At 43.1% G+C, this 24,439-nt stretch overlaps 3 protein-coding genes across 11 annotated transcripts in view; 1 reads left to right on the top strand and 2 right to left on the bottom strand.

The window, feature by feature from the left end:
* The window catches only part of strn3 (striatin, calmodulin binding protein 3), a 93,488-nt gene extending 87,015 nt beyond the window's left edge, over positions 1–6,473 (bottom strand). Inside the window, exon 1 of one of the 2 annotated variants that reach the window (XM_060933918.1) lies at positions 5,978–6,473. In XM_060933918.1, coding sequence (XP_060789901.1) covers positions 5,978–6,235 — 258 coding nt within the window. In that variant the 5' untranslated portion in view covers positions 6,236–6,473. The remainder of the gene's footprint in view (positions 1–5,977) is intronic. The other variant, XM_060933917.1, reaches the window with a different exon arrangement.
* ap4s1 (adaptor related protein complex 4 subunit sigma 1) lies at positions 5,574–24,030 on the top strand. Of its 3 annotated transcripts, none has more exons than XM_060933923.1 (6): positions 5,574–5,713; positions 6,854–7,001; positions 14,040–14,126; positions 14,292–14,360; positions 19,236–19,247; positions 20,116–24,030. In XM_060933923.1, the coding sequence occupies exons 2-6, from the start codon at positions 6,864–6,866 to the stop codon at positions 20,242–20,244; spliced, it is 435 nt and encodes a 144-aa protein (XP_060789906.1). In that variant the 5' UTR covers positions 5,574–5,713; positions 6,854–6,863; the 3' UTR covers positions 20,245–24,030. The 3 variants fall into 3 exon arrangements, with proteins under 3 accessions (XP_060789906.1, XP_060789908.1, XP_060789907.1); XM_060933924.1 differs by lacking the exon at positions 5,574–5,713 and adding an exon at positions 5,743–6,729; XM_060933925.1 differs by lacking the exon at positions 19,236–19,247.
* The window catches only part of hectd1 (HECT domain containing 1), an 87,051-nt gene continuing 85,936 nt past the window's right edge, over positions 23,325–24,439 (bottom strand). For all 6 annotated transcript variants that reach the window (XM_060933907.1, XM_060933910.1, XM_060933908.1 and 3 more), the window contains one exon: positions 23,325–24,355. In XM_060933907.1, coding sequence (XP_060789890.1) covers positions 24,218–24,355 — 138 coding nt within the window. In that variant the 3' untranslated portion in view covers positions 23,325–24,217. The remainder of the gene's footprint in view (positions 24,356–24,439) is intronic.

Here is a 24,439-nt window from a genome sequence, read left to right as displayed (position 1 = left end):
AGGCACATTGGGCGCCTACGAAGTGGTCTCTCCTCTGCTCTGCACATTTTACCGAAGACTCGTACGAGACCTCTGATCTGTTGAGGAGCGTTGGCTATAAGCCCGTATTGAAAGAGAGTGCAGTACCAACAATTAAAGGAAAAGAAAAGGAAAGCAAGTTCAGTTGCACCAGTTCTCCTGGAGTGTGAGCCGGGGGTTGTTGCTAAAACCTGGAACGGGACGGGACATATTATCGCTCGGGCAGTGACCTCCCCGCAGTTGCTGCTAAAATCAGCGACGTCCCGTGCTGGGTTTTAGTAAGTGCCTGAGCCAAGCAGTAATGGTGGAGTATTCAGCATGGAGAAAATAGAGAATGAGTGGACTAGCCGTCTGATTTCTCCGCTGGATATGCTCGCCTCAGCAGCAATATCTCGCCCTTATGTGGAAGAAGCAAATGAACAGAGAACTGAACGAACAACTGAAAGTCAGATTGTTTCAAAAACAATCAGCCACAAGCTCGGCCTTCAAGAAGCGAGAACACACACGGGTAAGACACGACTCTCATTTGGATACAAAACAACAAAAACACTCGTTGTTTACCTGCATTTAGATTAATACATGTAACTTGTATTGTGTGTTTAAGTTACCGGTATCAGATTATTTAATTTGCTTCAGAATGTGATTGTTTCAATTCATCTGATTATTTAATTAGCCTTTTACGTATTATCAGTGAAAATGCATGCATGTACATGTACGCTGCTGCACAAGTTATAACACCTATCCTGTTTTAATGAGAGTCAACCCACAATCAATGAAGTCAAATCAGTCTTAGTTGAGCAAGTCGGTAACGGGATTTCTTACTTTCACCATAAATGTTTATTTATATGACTTTGGTCTATAGCTGTAAAAGGCCTCGGCCTTAAAGTGCATATTCTGGACCAATTTCGTGTTGGTTTTTTTTATATGAAAGTATGCCCCTTTACACACTCATCCAGAAGGGTCATTTTGCACAAGGCCATCTGTCTACAGCAGAAAAAATAAAATAAAACGCGTCTGGAAAAATCCCAATGGAGTCTGGAGCCAGATTCGTGGCGTTACCTGTGGAAGCGCCAGCAGGCTGCGCGAGCTTTGCACGGTTTCAGTGCACAGCCTGTGTAGACCAAGCGCTCCCATTTCTCTCTCATTGTCCGGTCTTTTGGGAAACGATGAGTACTAATCCCATCAAGATTGGTGTTGCTACACCCTCCTACGATACATCTGTTAACCATTTTAATAATTATGCGATAACGTTGAAGAAATTTGCAGAAAACCACCAGGTCGTTTTCTCATAAACAAACCAGCGCTGACGTAGGATTCAGAAGGAGGCGTCCCAAAAATCAATGTCTCCCGGGAAATCCAAATGCCAAGTTTTTTCAGAAGCGGACCAGTTTGTGTCAAATGGCTTGATTTCAACTGAATTTTTCTGGTATTGCGCAAGGTAAAAAAATTGCAGAGAACGCAGAATGTTACAGATATTTGACCAGAGTTTAATATAAAATAGGAGGATTACATTGATCTTGCTCCTGAATTTACCCGTGATATGCACTTTACCGCTGTGATGTCACGCACTCAGGGCTGGCTGGCTCAGCTCGAATACCAACTTTGCGGTCGATTTTAACTCTCAAAAATATATATTTTTTAAATTCCCATTTATGCAGCATACAAGAGTCAAGGATGGAGAGACTATCCACTCAGAAATGTGTTTAAAAATAAAGGCTCGGTGCATCTCCTAAGACATGAAGTGTCTTTTAATCAATAAAAATAAAGAAAAAACAGTGAATTAGAAGGGGTGTCCAAACTTTTGGCTAGTCCTGTGGATTGTCATGGCTGCTGTTGTTCTGCCTACAGGTTTTGAACTGGATCAGTAATCCTGAACTGGGTTACTTTAATGCAAAAACTGCTGCTGCTGCTTAAAAAGCGGAAACTGTGCTGAAATTAGACTTGGTTTTTTGGTTTTACTTGTTGGTCAGTAAGAAGTTCCTCAGATCAGAAACATCTGAAGTGGGTTGTTTTACAATCAGGGTACTAAGTTTGTGTCACAGGGGTCCAAAATTCAAATTGATTCAAACTGGTTCTTGTACCAGTTTTTAAGTGAAGGACAAGTTAAAGAACAGATAGGCATGTGTAATAGTTTGTATTATAACAAGATTAAGTGTAGCTTTAAGCAGGGCTGGGAGAAACAAATGAAGTGATTCTCGGAGAGGACTTTTTTTTTTTGACAATTCAGAATCCACTACTTCCATAGCGCTTTTAAATATAAGGCTGTAAGCTTTGTGTTAAGGCCAATTTATGCTGACAACCCAGTCCTCGCAGACGGCGTCGCAGACAGTGTCTGCGTAGCCCCCCCCCCTTCGCAGACGCTCTGCGCGCACCTCCCAAAAATTGTGACCACCGCAGAAGCCTCGCAGACAGCGTCGCAGACAAGAGGGCTCCGATTGGTCCACTCTACATCCGCTGTACACACACTTCCGCTTTCCTACTTTCCCGGTTTGGTTTGTTTTCACGACCGGCATTTTTAAAAACACAAGCGAAGATGGAGCAGCATGAAGAGCGGTTGATTGAGGAAGTACGTACATCTATACGACTCCAGTTCTAGTCATTATAAAAAAAAAAGTTCTAGTCATTATAAGTAACCGGAGGATAAACACTCCACTAACCACACCCACCAACTACTCCTAGCGACTTCGCGCCCCCTTGCGTTGTGGCGGTGAATAACATCGCGCACGCCTATCACTCCCCACTCAACGATAAATTACAACTGTCTGCGAAAAGCTATCTGCGAAAGCCTTGTCGCACGAGCATGCAGAGGCCCTTAGTTGTCTCTAATATTTATGTCCCAATATCTTGACCACATTTTAGGATGAAAATAATCATTTTAGATATGTTATTTTATATTGAAAAATTAGCTGTCTCGGAGAGGACTTTTTTTTTGACACAATTCCATACTAATTTGATCAAAATAGTCTGAAAACTTACTGGCATTCAACATTAAAACTTAACTCTGTTTCCAATGATATGGAACCAAATATGTGTTTTATGGTATAAAGAATGATGTAAGTGCATCCCTTTTGGAGCTACCTGGGGTCAAAAAAGCACTTTTTCTAAATGACACGAGTAATTTTGCTCAATATGACATATACTGCCATACATTCACCAAAAATAACGTTATCACCAAATTTTTTTTGCATGGTAAATAGAGCTATCACAGGGCTACAATAAACAACCAAGTTTATTTAGTCAAGCCTTTTGATATTGAAGATAAGTGTTAAATGTGATTTTTAGCTTGCGTACCCTGATTGTAAAACAACCGAAAAACAGTGAATTAGAAGGGGTGTCCAAACTTTTGGCTGCTGCTGTTCTGCCTACAGGTTTTGAACTGGATCAGTAATCCTGAACTGGATCAGTAATCCTGAACTGGATTACTTTAATGCAAAAACTGCTGCTGCTGCTGCTTAAAAAGCGGAAATTGTGCTGAAATTAGACTTGGTTTTTTGGTTTTACTTGTTGGTCAGTAAGAAGTTCCTCAGATCAGAAACATCTGAAGTATCATCTAAAGCTCAATGCATCCTATTAGCGCATCTAAAAAACACCACACACACACACACTACTACGGAAGCCGAGAGAGGCCCTTCATATAATCCTTTTTTTTTTATTCACCTTGTTATCCCAAGATAACGACCTAATTAATTCAGGATCTCGAGAAAACACCACAACTAATTCGAGATCTCGAGAAAACAAAACAATTATTCCGTGATCTCGAGTAAACAGCTGAGAAATGGTTCATTCAGGTGCGCCAAGAGACTTGTGATATGCTGACTTTGGGGCTATTTCTCATTCTGTATAGACGCAACTTTGGTCATTAGAATGTCTGGAATAATCGATCACCTAATAAGGCAATATTTTGATCAGGGGTTGACACAGGGAGAGATTGCATTAAGTCTTTTAATAAGGGATAATTTCAAAATTAGTCTGCGGCACCTCTGCAGAAGACTGGCCCGGCTTCGTTTCCTCGAGATCCTGAATTAATTATGTCGTTATCTCGGAATAACGCTTTTGTTTTCTCGAGATCTCGAATTAGTTGTGTTGTTTTCTCGAGATCTCGAATTAGTTGTGTTGTTTTCTCGAGATCCTGAATTAATTATGTCGTTATCTCGGGATAATGCTTTTGTTTTCTCGAGATCTCGAATTAGTTGTATTGTTTTCTCGAGATCCTGAATTAATTATGTCGTTATCTCGGAATAACGCTTTTGTTTTCTCGAGATCTCGAATTAGTTGTGTTGTTTTCTCGAGATCTCGAATTAGTTGTGTTGTTTTCTCGAGATCCTGAATTAATTATGTCGTTATCTCGGGATAATGCTTTTGTTTTCTCGAGATCTCGAATTAGTTGTATTGTTTTCTCGAGATCCTGAATTAATTGTCGTTATCTCGGAATAACGCTTTTGTTTTCTCGAGATCTCGAATTAGTTGTGTTGTTTTCTCGAGATCCTGAATTAATTATGTCGTTATCTCGGGATAATGCTTTTGTTTTCTCGAGATCTCGAATTAGTTGTATTGTTTTCTCGAGATCCTGAATTAATTATGTCGTTATCTCGGAATAACGCTTTTGTTTTCTCGAGATCTCGAATTAGTTGTGTTGTTTTCTCGAGATCCTGAATTAATTATGTCGTTATCTCGGGATAATGCTTTTGTTTTCTCGAGATCTCGAATTAGTTGTATTGTTTTCTCGAGATCCTGAATTAATTATGTCGTTATCTCGGAATAACGCTTTTGTTTTCTCGAGATCTCGAATTAGTTGTGTTGTTTTCTCGAGATCCTGAATTAATTATGTCGTTATCTCGGAATAACGCTTTTGTTTTCTCGAGATCTCGAATTAGTTGTGTTGTTTTCTCGAGATCCTGAATTAATTATGTCGTTATCTCGGGATAATGCTTTTGTTTTCTCGAGATCTCGAATTAGTTGTATTGTTTTCTCGAGATCCTGAATTAATTATGTCGTTATCTCGGAATAACGCTTTTGTTTTCTCGAGATCTCGAATTAGTTGTGTTGTTTTCTCGAGATCCTGAATTAATTAGGTCGTTATCTCGGAATAACAAGGTGAATAAAAAAAGATTATATGAAGGGCCTCTCTCGGCTTCCGTACACTACAGACCACCCAGCTGGACGACCTGAATAGGATTTAAACCTTTCTATAAACTGAACAGAACGCAAACCTTTCTCTAACACACGGTTTTGTTTCCTACAGTGTCCATGTTTACAAAGACCGTGATGCTCAGAGTAACATTAGTGCACTGGCTGACAAACTCCTAAGCTAACAGATAAACTCGCTTCATCTTTACTTCACTGGGAGAGTTTACTGGGCTGGCTGGCTTTTTAAATAAAACCAGTCCTTTTGTACTATCAAAGTGAAGTTACAGAGACAAAAAAAATTAATGCTCGGACAGTTTAATAAAATAAAACCCCGGCTAAAACACTGGACTGCCTGTGTTAGCATGTTAGCTCAGTGACGAGTTGAACCGAACCGTCCGGACGCCATGTTGACCAAAACAAAATGGCTGAACAGGAGATTAGTTGAGAAAGTCAGCTGGCTGCGTTTACACTTCTCTCCAGGCTGCTTTTCCGAGACTCGGGCAATGCTATCGGCTGATCAATGCTGTCCGTTCGACAAGAAGGTCTTAAACTGCGCTTAAATACCCGGGTAAGACACGGACAAGGAACACAGTCGGGTTTTCGTTGCTATGTTATTGCTAATAAATCGCAGTGTGCTAAGCTAGGCCTTTTTTTTTTTTTTACTAGCTCGGGTTACTTCACAGACAAAAAGGTGAAGTGATCTGGAAGGTAGAAAGACTGAATAATAATAATAAAAATAAGTTATAAACGAGTGCCCAGGTGTAACAGACACCGCTAATGCGTGAGTGAATCCGGTTAGCAAGTATGCTAATGCGGTGGGGCGATCCGATACCTGTAGTTCGGCCCTCTCGACTTCCCAGTGCGCCCTCTCCATCTCGAAGCGGGCCCACTCGTGCTGGATGTAGTGTAAAATCCCGGGGATCGTGTACTGCTGCGGCCTCGGCGCCTCATCCTGCTGCTGTTGCCCCATCGCTGAGCCTCCAGACCCGGCTAGATGAGCGTTAACGCTGCCGTTGTTACCGTGCTGTGGCGGCTGCTGCTGCTGCTGTCTCGCGGTAGCCATTCCTCCTCCTCCGGGGTGTTCATCCATATTTTTACCAAATAGGAAAAGTCCCCCGGGTAGAGAGAGTTATTCACAAATGTTTTCACTATCACTATCCGTGTCGGAGTAAATGGAGCGTCTGTCCGGCCGGGCTGCTGCTATGGCTCGCCCGCTGTCTCTGTCTGTGTGTGGTGTGTGTCAGCGCCCGGATCCGCCGGCCGCCATTACTCCGATCCCTGGATGGTGGATGTGAGGCTCCGTACTGAGAGGGAGAGTCGGAGCCGCGCTGCATGACGGGATGCGCCCGGGCTGCGTCCAAAAACCACACACTTACACTCCCTACGAGCGTGTCATAGCCAGTAGCGGCGTGCTGTTTTGACATCCTATTTAGTGGTGGAACGTGCGGTTTAGGACGCGGCCTCAAGTCATCCAACTCCAGGAGCCACTTCCAAATACAGCGCTCGTGCGTAAGGGGGAGTTTATCGAGAGGCTGTGCAGCAGCTCAGAATCAATGTGGAGACAAAACAATCAGCACATTCGAGGTTATAATTTACTAAATATTTCTATTTTGTGGACTGAGGCTTTTTTCCTGTCTTTCTTTTTTCATTTGTTTATTTATTTGCATACATTTTCTTCCTTCTTCTTCTTTTTTTTTTCTTTCCCAAGGTGTCTGATCATGATCAAGTTCCTGCTGATGGTGAATAAACAGGGCCAAACTCGCCTGTGTAAGCATTATGAACATGTGGACATTGGGAAGAGAGCTGCTCTGGAGGCTGACGTGGTCAAGGCCTGTCTGTTCAGGAAGAAAGATGAGGTCAGATCACTTCTTTTATTTCTCACCATTGAATAGAAATGGACTGTCATCACTACCTTCTTCTCCCATGTAGAGCAATATTGCCAGATGTCACATATCACACAGGATCCACATGTCATATTAACTGCAGCGTAGTTTTATGCTGGATGCCCTTCCTGCTGTAACCCTCCCATTTCTGGGCTTGGTCAGTCAATTTAGAGCCTAACCTGCATGTCTTTGGACTGTGGGGGAAACCGGAGCGCCCGGAGGAAACCCATGGAGACACGGGGAGAACATGCAAACTCCACACAGAAAGGCCCTCATCAGCCACTGGGCTTGAACCCAGAACCTTCTTACTGTGAGGCGACAGTACTAACCACTGCACCTCCGTGCCGCCCAAAGTGTATTTAGGAGTCATTTATTTGATAGTTTTAGCAGGACTACGTGGTGTCAGACAGTGTGTGGTAAGAGTTAGAACTGGACTTTAAAAACTGTAGTGTGTTTGTTCAGGGACCTTAATGGTGTAGATGCAGATGTCTATAGGTTTCATATAAAGAAAGTATCCACAAAAACTGGGGGCGTCGTGGCTCAGGTGGATGGGGCGCCATGCCATGGATCCGGGGACCCGGGTTCGATTCCGGCCTGAGGTCGTTTCCCGGTCCCTCCCCGTCTCTCTCTCCCGCTCATTTCCTGTCTCTACACTGTCCTGTCCAATAATAAAGGTGAAAAAAGCCACAAAAAATATCTTTAAAAAAAAAAAAGAAAGTATCCACAAAAACTGCATGTCTTCTTTCAGAGTAATGTTATCGATTTGCATATAAAATTTGAGTGTTCTCTGAATCATTGTTGTGGAGCGCTCAGTAACTGAACGGACGTGTTGCTTTGGGACCTGTCAGACCTCCTGACGTAACATTGACATGTATTTTGGACATTATAAACCAAATCAGAATTGGAATCAGAATCAAGTTTATTGCTAAGTACACTCTTACATACAAAGAATTTGCTTTGGTGATTGATGCTTGAACAGTTAAGATAGAAGAAGAATTTAGCAAAGAAAAAAGTAGCTATATACACAGAGTAAGAAATGGGGTGTCTCCCGTAACCCAGTACAGAAAGTATGAACAGGACGGTACGTTACAATAACGTTACGTTTTCTAAATATTCAGGGGTTTCATACTTAACATCTTGTACTCACACGTATCACTGTCATGTATTCTTTGATTATCCAGTATTATTATATCCCGTCGCAGGCAAGCTGGAGTCTATCCCAGCTGACTACGGCGAGAGGCGGGGTACACCCTGGACAAGTCGCCAGGTCATCACAGGGCTGACACATAGACACAGACAACCATTCACACTCACATTCACACCTACGCTCAATTTAGAGTCACCAGTTCACCTAACCTGCATGTCTTTGGACTGTGGGGGAAACCGGAGCACCCGGAGGAAACCCACGCGGACACGGGGAGAACATGCAAACTCCGCACAGAAAGGCCCTCGCCGGCCAATATACAAATGTGAAAAGTGGACATATTTAAGGAGTATGCGCATGAGTTGTTGGAGTCCAAGTTGTACAGTATGTCCCGGAATGTGCAAAAATAGATCACATGATGAAGATGGAGATGAGACCTAAGGGTGCATGAGAGGAAGAGAATATATGTAAAGGGCTAAGTCAATAGCCAAGCTGTACAGTGTGAGCTGGAATGTATAGTAAAGGTTCACAGAATGAAGATGCATGACATGGCCATGAAATGTGCAAAATGGCAGTTCAGAGACAAAGTGCATTAATGTCACAGATTGGAAGTGTGAGGTTAGAGTCAATGGGGGTCTCTGACCTTATTGATGAGGCCAGATGCATTGGGTAAAAAGGTGGCCTTATGGTGAGAGGTTTTGGTTCTAATGGACTGTAATCTCCTACCAGAGGGAAGTGGTTCGTAAAGTTTGTGTCCAAGGTGAGAGGGGTCGGCCACAATCCTTTCTGCTCTCTTCATGGTCCTGGACTTGTACAGGTCCTGAAGAGACGGAAGGTTGCAGCCAATCGTCCTCTCAGCAGAGCGAATGATGCGCTGCAGTCTGCCCTTGTCCCTGGTGGCAGCAGCGTACCAGACAGTGATGGAGGAGGTGAGGATGGACTCGGTGGTGGTGGTGTAAAAATGCACCATCATTGTCTTTGGCAACTGAAACTTCAACTGCCACAGGAAGTACATCCTCTGTTGTGCTTTCTTGGTGAGAGAGCAGGTATACATCTCCTACTTAAGGTCCTGAGTGATTGCTGTGCCCAGGAAGTGGAAATACTCCACAGGGGTTACTGGGGAGTCAAACAGGGTGATGGGGGAGGGTATGGCAGAGCTCCTCCTGAAGTCTACAGTCATCTCCACTGTCTTTAGAACACTGAGCTCTAAGTTGTTCTGCCTGCACCAGGACACCAGATGGTCAATCTCCCACCTGTAGGCAGACTCCTCTTCATCAGAGATGAGTCCAGTGAGGGTGGTGTCATCTGCGAACTTCAAGAGCTTGACAGACTGATGACTGGAGGTGCAGCTGTTGGTGTAGAGGAGAAAGGACGCAGCCTTGGGGGGGGATCTGGTGCTGATGGTTTGGGAGTCAGAGACGTGTTTCCCCAGCTTCATGTGCTGCTTCCTGTTAGACAGGAAGTCAGTGATCCAGCTGCAGGTGGAGTCAGGCATGCACAGCTGAGAGAGCTTGTCCTGCAGAAGAGTCGGGATGATGGTGTTGAAGATAGAACTGAAATCCACAAACCGGATCCTAGCATAGGTTCCTGGGGAGTCCAGTTGCTGGAGGATGAAGTGAAGAGCCAGCATCGTCTGCAGATCTGTTGAAGAAGAAGAGATGGTCCCATATACGATTCGTACATTGGGGGAGTGCCTGTTAGAGAGCGCACTTGTCCTGGGCCATCGGCATAGTGAGGTAGGGTGGCCAGTTCCTTTCCTTGCCGCCTTTAACTTCCCCAGTGTTTCCACCAGGTCCCCATTCACTGCTGGGTGGACAGGGAGCGAGCCCCAGATCCCCGTCGAGCCGAGGCTCGAACCGGGGACCATTCGCTTAGTGGTCAAGCACTCTAACCACTTGGCCACTTCGCCTCCGCAGATCTGTTGGGCTTGTAGGCGAACTGCATGGGGTCCAGGAGCGAGTCAGTGATGGTCGCTCGAAGGTTTTCATGACCACAGAAATCAGGGTGATGGGTCTGTAGTTATTTAGTCCTGTGATCCTTGGCTTTTTAGGGACAGGGATAATACTATCATCATCAAAAATTGCTTGACAAAAATGATATCATGGTTGTTTGTTTAGTAAAATGAAACATTTTAAAACCATGACTTCATTTGGTACATACTGTATCAGTCCTTTAATTTAAGTGAGTAGTCATTGGTGTGTCGAGCTTAAATTTAAGGACCGTAAGAGTGAAATTGAATTAGTAAAATTATTGCCCTGTATTATTTGCCCTATATATAGGATATTACATGGTGGCGCGAAGATATGAAGTTTATCTTCAAGTGGTGAACATGAGAAGATAAACTGCGTCTCTTCGTGCAACTGTGTAATGTTCTTTATATTATGTGGACACATCCACAAAAAATATGCAAGTTAATCAAAATAATTTTAATTTTGAACCGGTTCACCATTTTGACAACACGCGTCCAGTCAGCAGAAAAACACTGGGAGTGACATCATCAGAGTGAAATATCGGGAAATATGGTCACTCAGATCTGCGATGTATTTCATATGAAAAATACGAGTTTTTCGGCATGAGAAGATAAACTTCATATCTTCAAGCCAATGTGTGATTTTAATTTTTGAATTTTTTATTTTTTTTATTATATAGACACATTTCACAAACAAAAAGTACCAAATTTATCAAAACAATTCATTGATTTCCTCATGAGTGAAAATATTGGAAAATATGTAATATATAAAACTAGCCCTGTGATGACCTGGCGACTTGTCCAGGGTGTACCCCGCCTTTCGCCCGTAGTCAGCTGGGATAGACTCCAGCTTGCCTGCGACCCTGTAGAACAGGATAAAGCGGCTAGAGATGATGAGAATATACACTACCGTTCAAAAGTTTGGGGTCACCCAGACAATTTTGTGTTTTCCATGAAAAGTCACACTTTTATTTCCCACCATAAGTTGTAAAATGAATAGAAAATATAGTCGAGACATTTTTCTGGCCATTTTGAGCATTTAATCGACCCCACAAATGTGATGCTCCAGAAACTCAATCTGCTCAAAGGAAGGTCAGTTTTATAGCTTCTCTAAAGAGCTCAACTGTTTTCAGCTGTGCTAACATGATTGTACAAGGGTTTTCTAATCATCCATTAGCCTTCTTTTTTTTTTTTTTTTTTTAAAGATTTTTTTTGGGCTTTTTGCACCTTTATTGGATAGGACAGTGTAGAGACAGGAAATGAGCGGGAGAGAGAGATGGGAAGGGATCGGGAAATGACCTCGGGCCGGAATCGAACCCGGGTTGCCCGCATTCATGGTATGGCGCCTTAACCACCTGAGCCACGACGCCCCCCCATTAGCCTTCTGAGGCAATGAGCAAACACATTGTACCATTAGAACACTGGAGTGAGAGTTGCTGGAAATGGGCCTCTATACACCTATGGAGATATTGCACTGAAAACCAGACATTTGCAGCTGGAATAGTCATTTACCACATTAGCAATGTATAGAGTGGATTTCTGATTAGTTTAAAGTGATCTTCATTGAAAAGACCAGTGCTTTTCTTTCAAAAATAAGGACATTTCAAAGTGACCCCAAACTTTTGAACGGTAGTGTATAAAACTTGCGTGATTCGGTAGGCTGTGTGACATCGTGCTGTGAACACTGGGACCTCTGTCACATACGTTTTTGTGATGATGCATGTGAGCATTTACAGTTTTGCTCAGTGAAAATGTCAAACTCGGCCAATCAGCAACGGAGATCCTTGAACTCTTTAGCAACCCATTAGCGTTGAAGTAATATTTCTGGGGAGGTGTTTTGAGCCGTAGCATTAAAACCACTGACAGGTGAAGTGAATAATATTTGTCTTATTACAATGGAATCTGTAAAGGGGTGGGATATATTAAGCAAAAAGTGAACAGTCACTTTTTGAAGTTAATGTGTTGGAAGCAGGAAAAATGGGAAAAATGGGCAAGCGTAAGGATCTGAGTGGCTTTGACAAGGGCCAAATTGTGATGGCTAGGTGACTGGGTCTGAGCATCTCCAAAATGGCACATCTTGTGGGGTGTTCCCAGTATGCAGTGGTTAGTACCTACCAAAAGTGGTCCAAGAAAGGAGAACCGGTGAACCAGCGACAGGGTCATGGGTGTCGAAGGCTGCTCAATGCTGGCTATGATAGAAAGGTGTGGCTTGCTGTGTAGCTGCAGACTGGCCAGAGTGCCCATGCTGACCCATGTCCATCACAGAAAGTGCCTACAATGGGCACATGAGCACCAGAACTGGATCATGAAGCAGTGGATGAAGGTGGTCCGGTCTGATGAATGACATTTTCTTTTATATCATGTGGACTTGCTGCTTAAAGGTAGACTGACTTTCAGATTTTTCAAGTTTAGGTCATAAAAAGAATTTTCCCCAACACCCAGTTGTTTTTGTTTAGTGGACTGAAAGCTACTGAATTCAAATCACAGACTTGCAATTTTATTAGTTTTTTTTTAAATAGAACAATTAATGAATTTAGGGCCACGTAGCCCTAAATTCTCTGCTATTTTTTCCTGCTTCACCATGAGCCAATTCAAGATACTACATCATGCATCACATGGTGGGCTTTGCCTGTTCATGCAAGGCATTGTGGGATACAAATTTGAAAAAGGAGAGAAAAATTGAGTGTGCGAATGAAACGTGAAAAACTGAGTACAGTAACGGAAAGCGAGAAGAAAATATGTTATGTTGCGAAGGAAAGGAAACACAGGACCAAACTAATAAATACTGGCAGTCAGTGAGCACCTCGGTGTGATCAGCTGTTCATTTAACGACAGAATGATGGAACCGTCAGTGCACGGTCAAAGGGAAACCTGCACACACTGGACTTCCTCTGTCTGCTTGACTGTATGAAGTGAGCGATTTCATGCACATTATTTGTGAGGGAATCCCCTCAAATTAAATAACTTCCCAGCCACAGAATGGCCTGGTGGTTTTTTTTTTATATTACAGAAATAAACATATATCACAATGACCAAATTTCAGAGGGAACTAAATTTCACCGATTTTATGAAATCGAAAGCCCGTCTACTTTTAATATGCCCCATCCTTTGACAGATGCTATTGTAATGAAATAATCAATGTTATACCCTGACCTCAACCCCACTGAATAACTTTGGGATGAATTGGAATACAGACTGTCTGTACCCCAAGCTGATCTCTCTCTCTCTCTCTCTCTCTCTCTCTCTCTCTCTCTCACACACACACACACACACACAAACACACATATATACGGGTGTGATAGTCAGGTGAGAGTGGCACAGTGGTGTAGTGGTTAGCGCTGTCGCCTCACAGCAAGAAGGTCCGGGTTCGAGCCCCGTGGCCGGCGAGGGCCTTTCTGTGCGGAGTTTGCATGTTCTCCCCGTGTCCGCGTGGGTTTCCTCCGGGTGCTCCGGTTTCCTCCACAGTCCAAAGACATGCAGGTTAGGTTAACTGGTGACTCTAAATTGACCGTAGGTGTGAATGTGAGTGTGAATGGTTGTCTGTGTCTATGTGTCAGCCCTGTGATGACCTGGCGACTTGTCCAGGGTGTACCCCGCCTTTCGCCCGTAGTCAGCTGGGATAGGCTCCAGCTTGCCTGCGACCCTGTACAACAGGATAAAGCGGCTACAGATAATGGATGAATGGAATGGATAGTCAGGTGTCCACGCCTGTATATAAGTCCTATTTCATTAGAGCTGCTGTTAAATTGGAAAAACAAAACACAAATATAATTCCTACTGGATTAACATCGGAAATGACCTTCTTTTTCCGCCAAGCATGCAATAAAAAACAAAGTAAAATGGTAGGATTTTTGGCCTGCTTCACTGTGAAATTCTGACTTCACTTCTCCCTTTTCAGTGTTCATTTGTGGAGTATAAGGACTACAAGCTGGTGTATCGGCAGTATGCAGCTCTTTTCATTGTAGTTGGCATCACCGACGATGAAGTGAGTTCTTCTCCCAGATGGTGTTACACGTGCTCCGTACTTCGATCATGATAATTATTTGCAAAATAAAAACTGCTAATGTTTTTGTTGTTAACCATCTATTGTCCAGCAGCTATAGAAATCAAATTACTGTACACGTAAATCAGTATCTTTTCCTTTACACAGAACGAACTCTCCATTTATGAGCTCGTCCACAACTTTATTGAAGTTCTTGACAAGTACTTCAGTCGTGTGGTGAGTTCAAGCTGCACCTTTTGAATAAGATTTACCTGGGGGGGGTGTCTTGATAAACAATTTAACAGAAAGCTTTCCTTATATGTCTACGAGACACTTTGTTTTGTGAGGGTTTCCCAAATGCTTTTGTTAAGTAAGGAATAAAACTTGGCATGCTGTTCTGTGGAAAAGATCCAGGACCGAGTGGTGTGATGCAGCGCTATGCAAAGGATTATTATTATTATTATTACTATGCCAAAGTGGGTTAGCTTCCAATTACAGCACATTTTGTACACGTTTTCACTACGTTCACACTGCAGGCTGAAGTGACTCAAATCCGATCTTTTCGCCCATATGTGACCTGTATCCGATCTTTTATTGACAATATGAACGACAGATCCGATTTTTTTCAAATTTGACCCAGGCTGTTTGGATATGTGGTCCTAATTCCGATTCCTATCCGCTCTTTTCATATGCGACTTCAGTCTGAACCGCCAGGTCGCATTCATCCGACTTACACGTCATCAACAAGCCACAAACGTCACTATTCTGCGCTGAAGTAGGCGGCGGGTCTCTCAAAAAAAGTTACAACAACATGGCTTTGATGTTCCTTTGAACGGAGGTTGCAGTCACTACCCCGCAGAACGCCTGAGCCAAAACCCTTGCCCTCTTCCTTCTCAACCTCCTCCTTAACATCAGGCTATTGTGCATGTTCTGGCTCCGTCGCGACAACAACTGCATCATCGCCAGGTACTCCATGCTGGCTACTGTCATACACAGGAAACTTTAGGTTACTTCCGTAAACACTGGCCATGTTCACTGCGTGTGACGTCGTCGTATCCTGCAATGCGCATGCGGAACACTTTTATGTCGCTTTTCGTTCATACCGAGGATCACATACAAGTCACATATATTTGTTAATGTGAACGACCTCACAAAAAAATCGGATTTCACAAAAAAATCGGAATTGAGCATTAAACCTTGCAGTGTGAACGGAGTGTGAGTTTGTTTGAACATGGTTTTTGTACAGTTGCTATTTCCTTGGTTTACTTTGATCTTATAATTCACAACTGATGATGGAGGTTGTACTCTAGATCGGATGGGATTAAATCCCCCTTCCCTCTCTCTTTTGACGAGGACGTTCAATATTCTGATCTTGCATTTCTTATATCTTACACCTTCTCATCCTCCTGGACTTCCACATTAGGCAGATGTGTCAGTTTTCCCTGATCTGGTGTTCTCCCAAGGCCTTCTAACTTGTCCAGGTGGATAAATTTAGTTTTCCGTATGCATATCGTTCCTGCCATCATGCTGAGTCCGAATGTTCTACAGCTGTGGGTGAGCAACTGATAGTATCTAAGAATACACGGAGCCGAAATCCACTCTTACATGCTGAGACCTAATAACAGCAGCATAAAATGTTTTTGTTTTATGCAGGTTATTCCAAATTCCTCCTGAAAATGATTAATTATGTAGTGTCGTATTAATTAGTTAGCAGTGTACATGTGCCACTGAATTCACCCATGGCACAACCCTCCTTAGGCTCTCCTGTACCCAACCAAATTGGACAATTATTTTCCCCAACATCATGTCCTTGTAGAGGGATCCCGCATGACGTCACCGCGCCGCGAGATTTCGGTAGTCGCCATATTGGAAGACCAAGTACACATCTATGCAAGTACATACATGCATAAAACAAACTACACCTGAAATGTAGCCAGGGCCGGTTCTGCCCTAATCTGGACCCGGGTCATCGCGCAACCCCCCAAAAAAAACACACCAGTCTAAATCAGGACAACCAGTGTTCGAACTACGGGGGTACTCGGGGGATCCGAGATCCCCTGAAACAGACATGAGATCCCTTGAAAACATGATTTGGGAAATGTTGGGGGGTCTCTAAAATATTGGCAAAATGATGTTTATTGACATAGCAATCGTGTGTAACGGGAAGCATTTGCATATCCGAAGTGTTGTGTTTACATCAAAGATAAAATAAACCGATATGACAACGACTGCTGCTGCCAGGTTGGTTGTTGAGTAGCCTGACTGTTTTTTTTCTTGCGTGTGGTATCATTGTTGACGCGAGGTTGTTTTTTGAACATGCCAATGCGGACACGATTTCCCCTGATGAGTTATGACTTCAGACGCGATGCGTGTGTGGAGGTGTGGAGTCCGCGTGATATGTGCGTAAGATAGGCTTCTCATGTGTTTGGAGATCCGCACTCTGAGACAAGCGCAAGCACACCCCAGGGAAAAAAAGGAACCCCCCGAAAATATCGGCATAGTTCGAACACTGAGGACAACCATCACATAACTATCTCATCTCATCTCATTATCTCTAGCCGCTTTATCCTGTTCTACAGGGTCGCAGGCAAGCTGGAGCCTATCCCAGCTGACTACGGGCGAAAGGCGGGGTACACCCTGGACAAGTCGCCAGGTCATCACAGGGCTGACACATAGACACAGACAACCATTCACACTCACATTCACACCTACGGTCAATTTAGAGTCACCAGTTAACCTAACCTGCATGTCTTTGGACTGTGGGGGAAACCGGAGCACCCGGAGGAAACCCACGCGGACACGGGGAGAACATGCAAACTCCGCACAGAAAGGCCCTCGCCGGCCACGGAGCTCAAACCCGGACCTTTTTGCTGTGAGGCGACAGTGCTAACCACTACACCACCGTGCCACCCATAATCAGTATTCCCATATGTTATTTGAATAATCAACATTCATACTAATTTAATAATTATACAGTCAAGCCGGAAAGTCTGCACACCCCTTTCATCTTCTCCACGTTTTATTACGTTACAGACTTATTCTACAATAGATTGAGTTTATTTTTTGTCACAAAATTCTACACAAAATAGCCCATAATGACAAAGTGAAAGCAGGTTTTTAAACATTTGTGCCAATTTGTTAAAAATCAAAATGTAAAATATATGTACGCAGGTGTGCACACCCTTTTGATATGACACCCAAAAGTGAGCTGAGGTGCGTTTTATTTTCACTGATACTGGTTGAGATGTTTCTACAACTTAATTGGAGTCCACCTGTGGTAAAGTCAATTGATTGGACATGACTGGGGAGTGCCAACACCTGCCTATATAAGGTTCCACAGTTGACAGTGCATGCCAGAGTAAACTCCAAGCCATGGGGTCAAAGGAATTATCTGCAGACCTCAGAAACAGGATTGTGTCAAGGCATAGATCTGGAGAAGGGTACAGAAAAATTGCTGCAGCTTTACAGGTCCCAGAGAGCACAGTGGCCACCATCATTCGTAAATGGAAGAAGTTTCGAACCAGCAAGAATCTTCCTAGACCTGGCCGCCCAGCCAAACTGAGCGATCGGGGAAGACGGGCCTTGGCCAGGGAGGTGAGCAGGAACCCGAGGGTCACTCTGACAGAGCTCCAGTGTATCCTTGTGGAGATGGGAGAACCTTTCAGAAGATCAACCATCCAGGCAGCACTCCACAAATCAGCCCTTTATGGTAGAGTGGCCAGATGGAAGCCACTCCTTAGTAAAAGGCACATGACAGCCTGATTGGAGTTTGCCAAAAGGCACCTAGAGGACTCTCAAACCATGAGAAACAAGATTCTGTGGTCTGATGAAACCAAAATTGAACTTTTTGGCCTGAATACCAAGCGTCACATCTGGAGGAAACCAGGCGCCGCTCATCACCTGGCTAATGCCATCCCTACAGTGAAGCATGGTGGTGGTAGCATCATGATGTGGGGATGTTTTTCAGCAGCGGGAACGGAGCGACTAGTCCTGATTAGAGGGAAAGATGAATGCAGCTAAGTACACAGAGATCCTTGAAGAAAACCTGCTCCAGAGCGCTCTGGACCTCAGACTGGGGCGAAGGTTTACCTTCCAACATGACCACGACCTGAAGCACACAGCCAAGAGAACAAAGGAGTGGCTTTGGAGAAAGTCTGTGAATGTCCTTGAGTGGCCCAGCCAGAACTCAGACCTGAATCCAATCGAACATCTGTGGAAGGAGCTGAAAATGGCTGTGTACTGATGCTCCCCATCCAACCTGATGGAGCTTGCAAGGATATGCCAAGAGGAATGGGCAAAAATGTCCAGAAACAAGCGTGCCAAGCTCGTAGCTTCTTTCCCAAGACGCCTTGAAGCTGTAATTGCTGCCAAAGGTGCATCAACAAAGTATTAGGCTAAGGGTGTGTACAGATATGTAACCCCTAAATAACCTTATTTTTGTCAGTAAAATTGCATATTTTCTAAAAACCTGCTTTCACTTTGTCATTATGGGCTATTTTGTGTAGAATTTTGTGACAAAAAATGAACTCAGTCTATTGTAGAAGAAGTCTGTAACGTAATAAAACATGGAGAAGGTGAAAGGGGTGTGCAGACTTTCTGGCTTGACTGTATATGGTATAATAGGGTGGTGTAGTGGTGATCAGTCACCTCACAGCAAGAAGGTTCTGGGTTCGTGCCTGTGTGTCTCCTCCCGTAGTCCAAAAACATGCAGATTAGGTCAACTGGATACTCTACATTTCCCATAGGTGTGACCGTGAGTGTGAAAGGTTGTTCGTCTCTGTGTTAGCCCTGTGGTAGATTGGTGACCTGCCCAGGGTGTACCCCGCCTCTCGCCCAAAGTCAACTGGGATTTGCTCCAGCTTTCCCCGCAACTCTGACAGATAAATGGTATAGATAATGGATGGATCTGGTATAATGTGGCAGACTGGACTATAAATTGGTCAAATAATTTTACTTAACTATTTTCAATATGGAAAAGTCGGAATTGAAGCTCATGCTCAAACTACAATGTAATATTTTTAAGTTCATGAACTAGCCTTATGAACCTTTTTGAGGAAATTCCTGTTGAGTAACAATCTGTCTCACTGACCTTTTTTTTTTTTTTCTTTTCAGAGTGAACTCGATGTATCCTTTATATTGCTAATTAATTTGCAACCAGCATATGAATTTAATCAGAGACTTAATGTATTAATGGGCAGCTACATGAATCTGTGTGCACATTACAAGCCTCATTGATACTTTCATTAACCAGATTTTTATTAAATAAAAAAAATGTGGTTTTATTTACTGAAAGCAAAAGATGAGTTACAGGTTATACAAAGTGTTTAAGAGATGACAGCAGTTAATGTTTTTCTCATCTCATCTCATCATCTGTAGCCGCTTTATCCTTCTACAGGGTCGCAGGCAAGCTGGAGCCTATCCCAGCTGACTACGGGCGAAAGGCGGGGTACACCCTGGACAAGTCGCCAGGTCATCACAGGGCTGACACATAGACACAGACAACCATTCACACTCACATTCACACCTACGCTCAATTTAGAGTCACCAGTTAACCTAACCTGCATGTCTTTGGACTGTGGGGGAAACCGGAGCACCCGGAGGAAACCCACGCAGACACGGGGAGAATATGCAAACTCCGCACAGAAAGGCCCTCGCCGGCCCCGGGGCTCGAACCCGGACCTTCTTGCTGTGAGGCGACAGCGCTAACCACTACACCACCGTGCCGCCCTTAATGTTTTACTATTTGAATTAACTGTATGGGATCATTAAAGTGTGTTTGAGATCCTTGTAATGTGTTGTGTATTAAAAGTTAGTAATTGTTCTTGATTCCCTATTAGATAAAAGTCAGAGTGAACTTCAGTAATTTGTATGTAGGAGGATGTAGTTCCCCTTAATGTTTAGTGAGTAAACATCCTAAATTGCATGTTCCTGTTCCGTTTTTCCGGGCAATTTATCACAAACTGAGACCCATTGTTCCTTAATTCCAAAGCAGATCATGTTTAATTTGGACAAAGTACATATCATACTTGATGAGATGATCCTGAACGGACACATCGTGGAAACCAACAAGAACCGCATCCTTGCACCACTGCTGGCCTTAGACAAGATGGCGGAAGGATGAATGAAACGGCGACACAGGAAATGTGGACTGGATGATCATGGACATGTGCTATTTTAAATACACTATTCACTAACCATTACCTCTTTTTTTTTTTTTTTTTTTTTTTTTAAACAAATACTGGCTTAAGCTACAGTCAGACATTTTTTATAACGTAGTGTTGGTGTGTGCAGTCTGTCAGCCCATCTGTATCCCAACCATCCTGTCCTTAGCCCGCAGTCTAATTGTATTTGTTCATACACTCTTTACGCCACATCTACGTACAGTTGTGTTCAAAATAATAGCAGTGTGTTTAAAAACATGAGTAAAGCTCAAAATCCTTATAATAGTTTTTATTTCCATGCATTGGGAACACTGCACATTATATTCTACATCAAAACATGAAGAAAAATGTATGAATATTTTAATTACTTTACAGAAAATGAAGAAAAATGAACATTGGGCTGTTCAAAAAAATAGCAGTGTCTGCATTTTTCATTACAAACTCCAAATATTTACTGTATAAACTGAAAAAATCTGAAGGATTTAGTATTCCTGTGAATCACTAAACTAATATTTAGTTGTATAACCACGGTTTCTGAGAACTTCTGGCACCTGTGAACAGGTATTCCAGCCCAGGATGATTTGACAACATTCCACAATTCCTCTGCATTTCTTGGTTTTGCCTCAGAAACAGCATTTTTGATGTCACCCCACAAGTTTTCTATCGGATTAAGGTCCGGGGATTGGGCTGGCCACTCCATAACTTTCATTTTGTTGGTCTTGAACCCTGATGCTGCTCGCTTACTGGTGTGTTTGGGGTCGTTGTCTTGTTGAAACACCCATTTCAAGGGCATTTCCTCTTCAGCATAAGGCAACATGACCTCCTCAAGTATTCTGATATATGCAAACTGATCCATGGTCCCTGGTATGCGATAAATGGGCCCGACACCACAGTAAGAGAAACATTCCCATATCATGATGCTTGCACCACCATGCTTCACTGTCTTCAGAGTGTACTGTGGCTTGAATTCAGTGTTTGGGGGTCGTCTGAAAAACTGTCTGCGGCCCTTGGACCCAAAAAGAACAATTTTACTTTCATCAGTCCACAAAATGTTTTTCCATTTCTCTTTAGGCCAGTCGATGTGTTCTTTGGCAAATTGTATCCTCTTCAGCACGTCATTTTTTTAACAGTGGAACTTTGCGGGGGCTTCTTGCCGATAGATTAGCTTCACACAGGCATCTTCTAATTGTCACAGTACTCACAGGTAACTTCAGGCTACATCCACACGACAACGAGATGTTATTTAAAAATATATCGCGTCCAAACGGGCAACGATCAGTAAAATATCAGGTCCATATGGCAACGCAACGCTTGCTGAAAACGATGCAATACACATGCCACACCTCTAGGGGCGCTGTAAGACGGTCCCTTCGGAGACACCAGAACAATAGAAGTAGTAAGGATGCCTGCGCATAAACTATTATGCGCGAGACTTCATATTAGCCACAAAGTCAGGAAAATCTGTTCGTAAAATTACATTATAATGACCAAATACAATGAAAAGTATTTTTCCAGTCTCACCTGTGAAAGGTAATCCCATGTGATCTCATTTGGACGGCAAACCTGTTGGTACAGTTAAACACAGCTAATCTTTATTCTCCGCTTTGACCTATCCAATATGGCGGCGAGGATGACGTATGATTCTACGCGGAAGGCGGCGTCTTTAATGGTCCGGAATAAATTGACTGCTACACGTTTATGGATTAATTTGTTGTTTCTCACCTGTGAAAGGTAATCCCATGTGATCTCGTTTGGACGGCAAACCTGTTGGTACAGTTAAACGCAGCTAATCTTTATTCTCCGCTTTGACCTATCCAATATGGCGGCAAGGATGACGTATGATTCTACCCGGAAGGTGGCATCTTTAATGGTCCGGAATAAATTGAATGCTACACATTGATGGATTAATTTGCTCTTCTACGCCCTTTTTGAGGAAGGTGTTGTAGGACTTAAACCAACATCTGAAGAGGTGAGATCGCTCCTTTTTTTCCCTATTTTTGCTGGCGGGATTGACTCTGCCCTAAGGGCTATTCTCTCTCTCTCTCACTTTGCACCATTACACAATAAATATTCACAGTGAAAATATTTTGTAAGTGCGTTTCATGAACCAAGTTATAGGATTTGTTGACAACTCGCATCGAGTTCGTTACACTTCTACCCGGCGTGAAGCACTCACAGTCATGTGGTTGTGACGTCATCGTAAACAAATCCGTTCTCAAAAAGATTGCGTTTTGGGCACCCAAAACACCGGTGCCGTGTGGACGCCAGGCCTAAACGATAAGCAGTTGTATCGGAGTCACCTGAATCCGTTGCCGTGTGGACAGGGCCTCAGACCATCTTTGATCACCCTGGAGCTGATCATCGGCTGAGTCTTTGGCCATTCTGGCTATTCTTCGATCCATTCGAATGGTAGTCTTCTGTTTTCTTCCACGTCTCTCTGGCTTTGCTGTCCATTTTAAAGCACTGGAGATCATTTTAGCCCAGCAGCCCATCATTTTCTGCACTTCTTTACAGTATACATTTTACCTCTCCAATCAACGTTTTAATCAAAGCACGCTGTTCTTCTGAACAATGTCTGGAACGACCCATGTTTCTCAGGTTTTCAGAGAGAAATGGATGTACAACATGTGCTGGCTTCATCCTTAAATTAGGGCCACCTGACTGACATCTGTTTTTTCACAGAATGAATGACCTCACTAATTAAACTCCACACTGCTATTATTTTGAACACGTCCCTTTCACTTAATTATTCGATTACACAGACTCAGGAGCATGCATATCATGAATGTTGGGTCTGTTGGTTTTCTATGACTCTACTACACCTACTGGTAAATTATTTGCCATGTAGTAATATAATTTCCACCAAAAACAGTGATTGATCTGGTTAGTCGTGTTGGACTGCTATTATTTTGAACACAAGTGTAAATGCTGAACACTATATAGTTGCGTAGACGCGATATTCATGTACATGAAACTGCATTCTGGACTTAACTCAAAGCTTATAACTAAAATACTGAATGGAACACACACCACTAAATCATACTTTGCAAACATTTTAATGATTATTTTGGAGCATACACGTTTGAAAATATCTGTTTACTTCAAACTGCAACTTGAGTTAAATAAATGTTTATAATATACAAAGAAAATACAAGGACAAGCATAGCTTTTCGTTTTTTTTTCTTTCCCCAATGTGCCTTGCACACAACCAGTGTTTTCTGTCTGTAGCTTTATTGTAAAATTACACAAATGCACTCAGAATTTGATCCTTTTAGCAGGGTGACGAACATTTGAAACATACACAGTAACAGCTAGGAGAGGAGAAAAAGAAAATAGGAAATAAGTGTGGGGGGAAAAAAAAAACAGCATATAAATGATTGTATGCTGAACACAAAATAAAATAGGGGGAGGGAGGAAAGACTAATATTTCAAACTGAAGGAAAACTAATTTCAAACAAGGCAGGCACTAGTAAAACTTAAACCAGGAAAAAATGTCCAAACACTCAACAGTTAGTTCTACAGAAGCAGATGCTTGCGTGCCCCCTCTGGGGGAAACAGGGCTGGTATGTGTGTACAGTAATCTGAAAAGAAAACCTATGCTGAACTTTACACGCTCTCCGAGATGGGGCGTTAGCGTAAACGGAGAACTGCCCTTGGCTACTAGCGGCTCAAGCCCTTAATGCAGTGCAGTCCCACTAAGAGGTGTAAGGGGGTGGAGGGAGAGAGACATGGGCTGCAGACATGACCTTAATCTGTTTCAGGAGCTAGTGGAGCTGAGATGGGCTGGACTTCCTTTTGCTTACAGATGTAAACGTAGGCTCTTTTGACAAAGGAGAGAAAATCATGGGCGAGCACAGCTTTTTTTTTTTTCTTTTTCTGCAACAAAACACAACAGGCTTCATCAACACATGGAGTTTGGTGCAGGGAGCATGCTCAGTTGAGGTGGAAGCCCTTTTCCATGGTGGCGGCGAGGAGGCGATCTCTCATGATCTCCTCGGAGGAATACTCTGGCAACTTCAGATAGTGCACACACGTGTTTACTGAGGGGTAGCTGGCATCAGTCGCATCCACCTACGGGTGGAATTAAGCACATTAGAGGAATAGGACTGAAGTAATCAATAAAGGCGGTTTAGAACATTAATTACATGAAAAAAA

This window comes from Neoarius graeffei, chromosome 11 (genome assembly GCF_027579695.1).
Source record: "Neoarius graeffei isolate fNeoGra1 chromosome 11, fNeoGra1.pri, whole genome shotgun sequence".
Lineage (NCBI taxonomy): Eukaryota > Metazoa > Chordata > Actinopteri > Siluriformes > Ariidae > Neoarius > Neoarius graeffei.
Note: the sequence above shows the minus strand (reverse complement) of the source record. Positions and strands in the feature narration are given on the sequence as shown.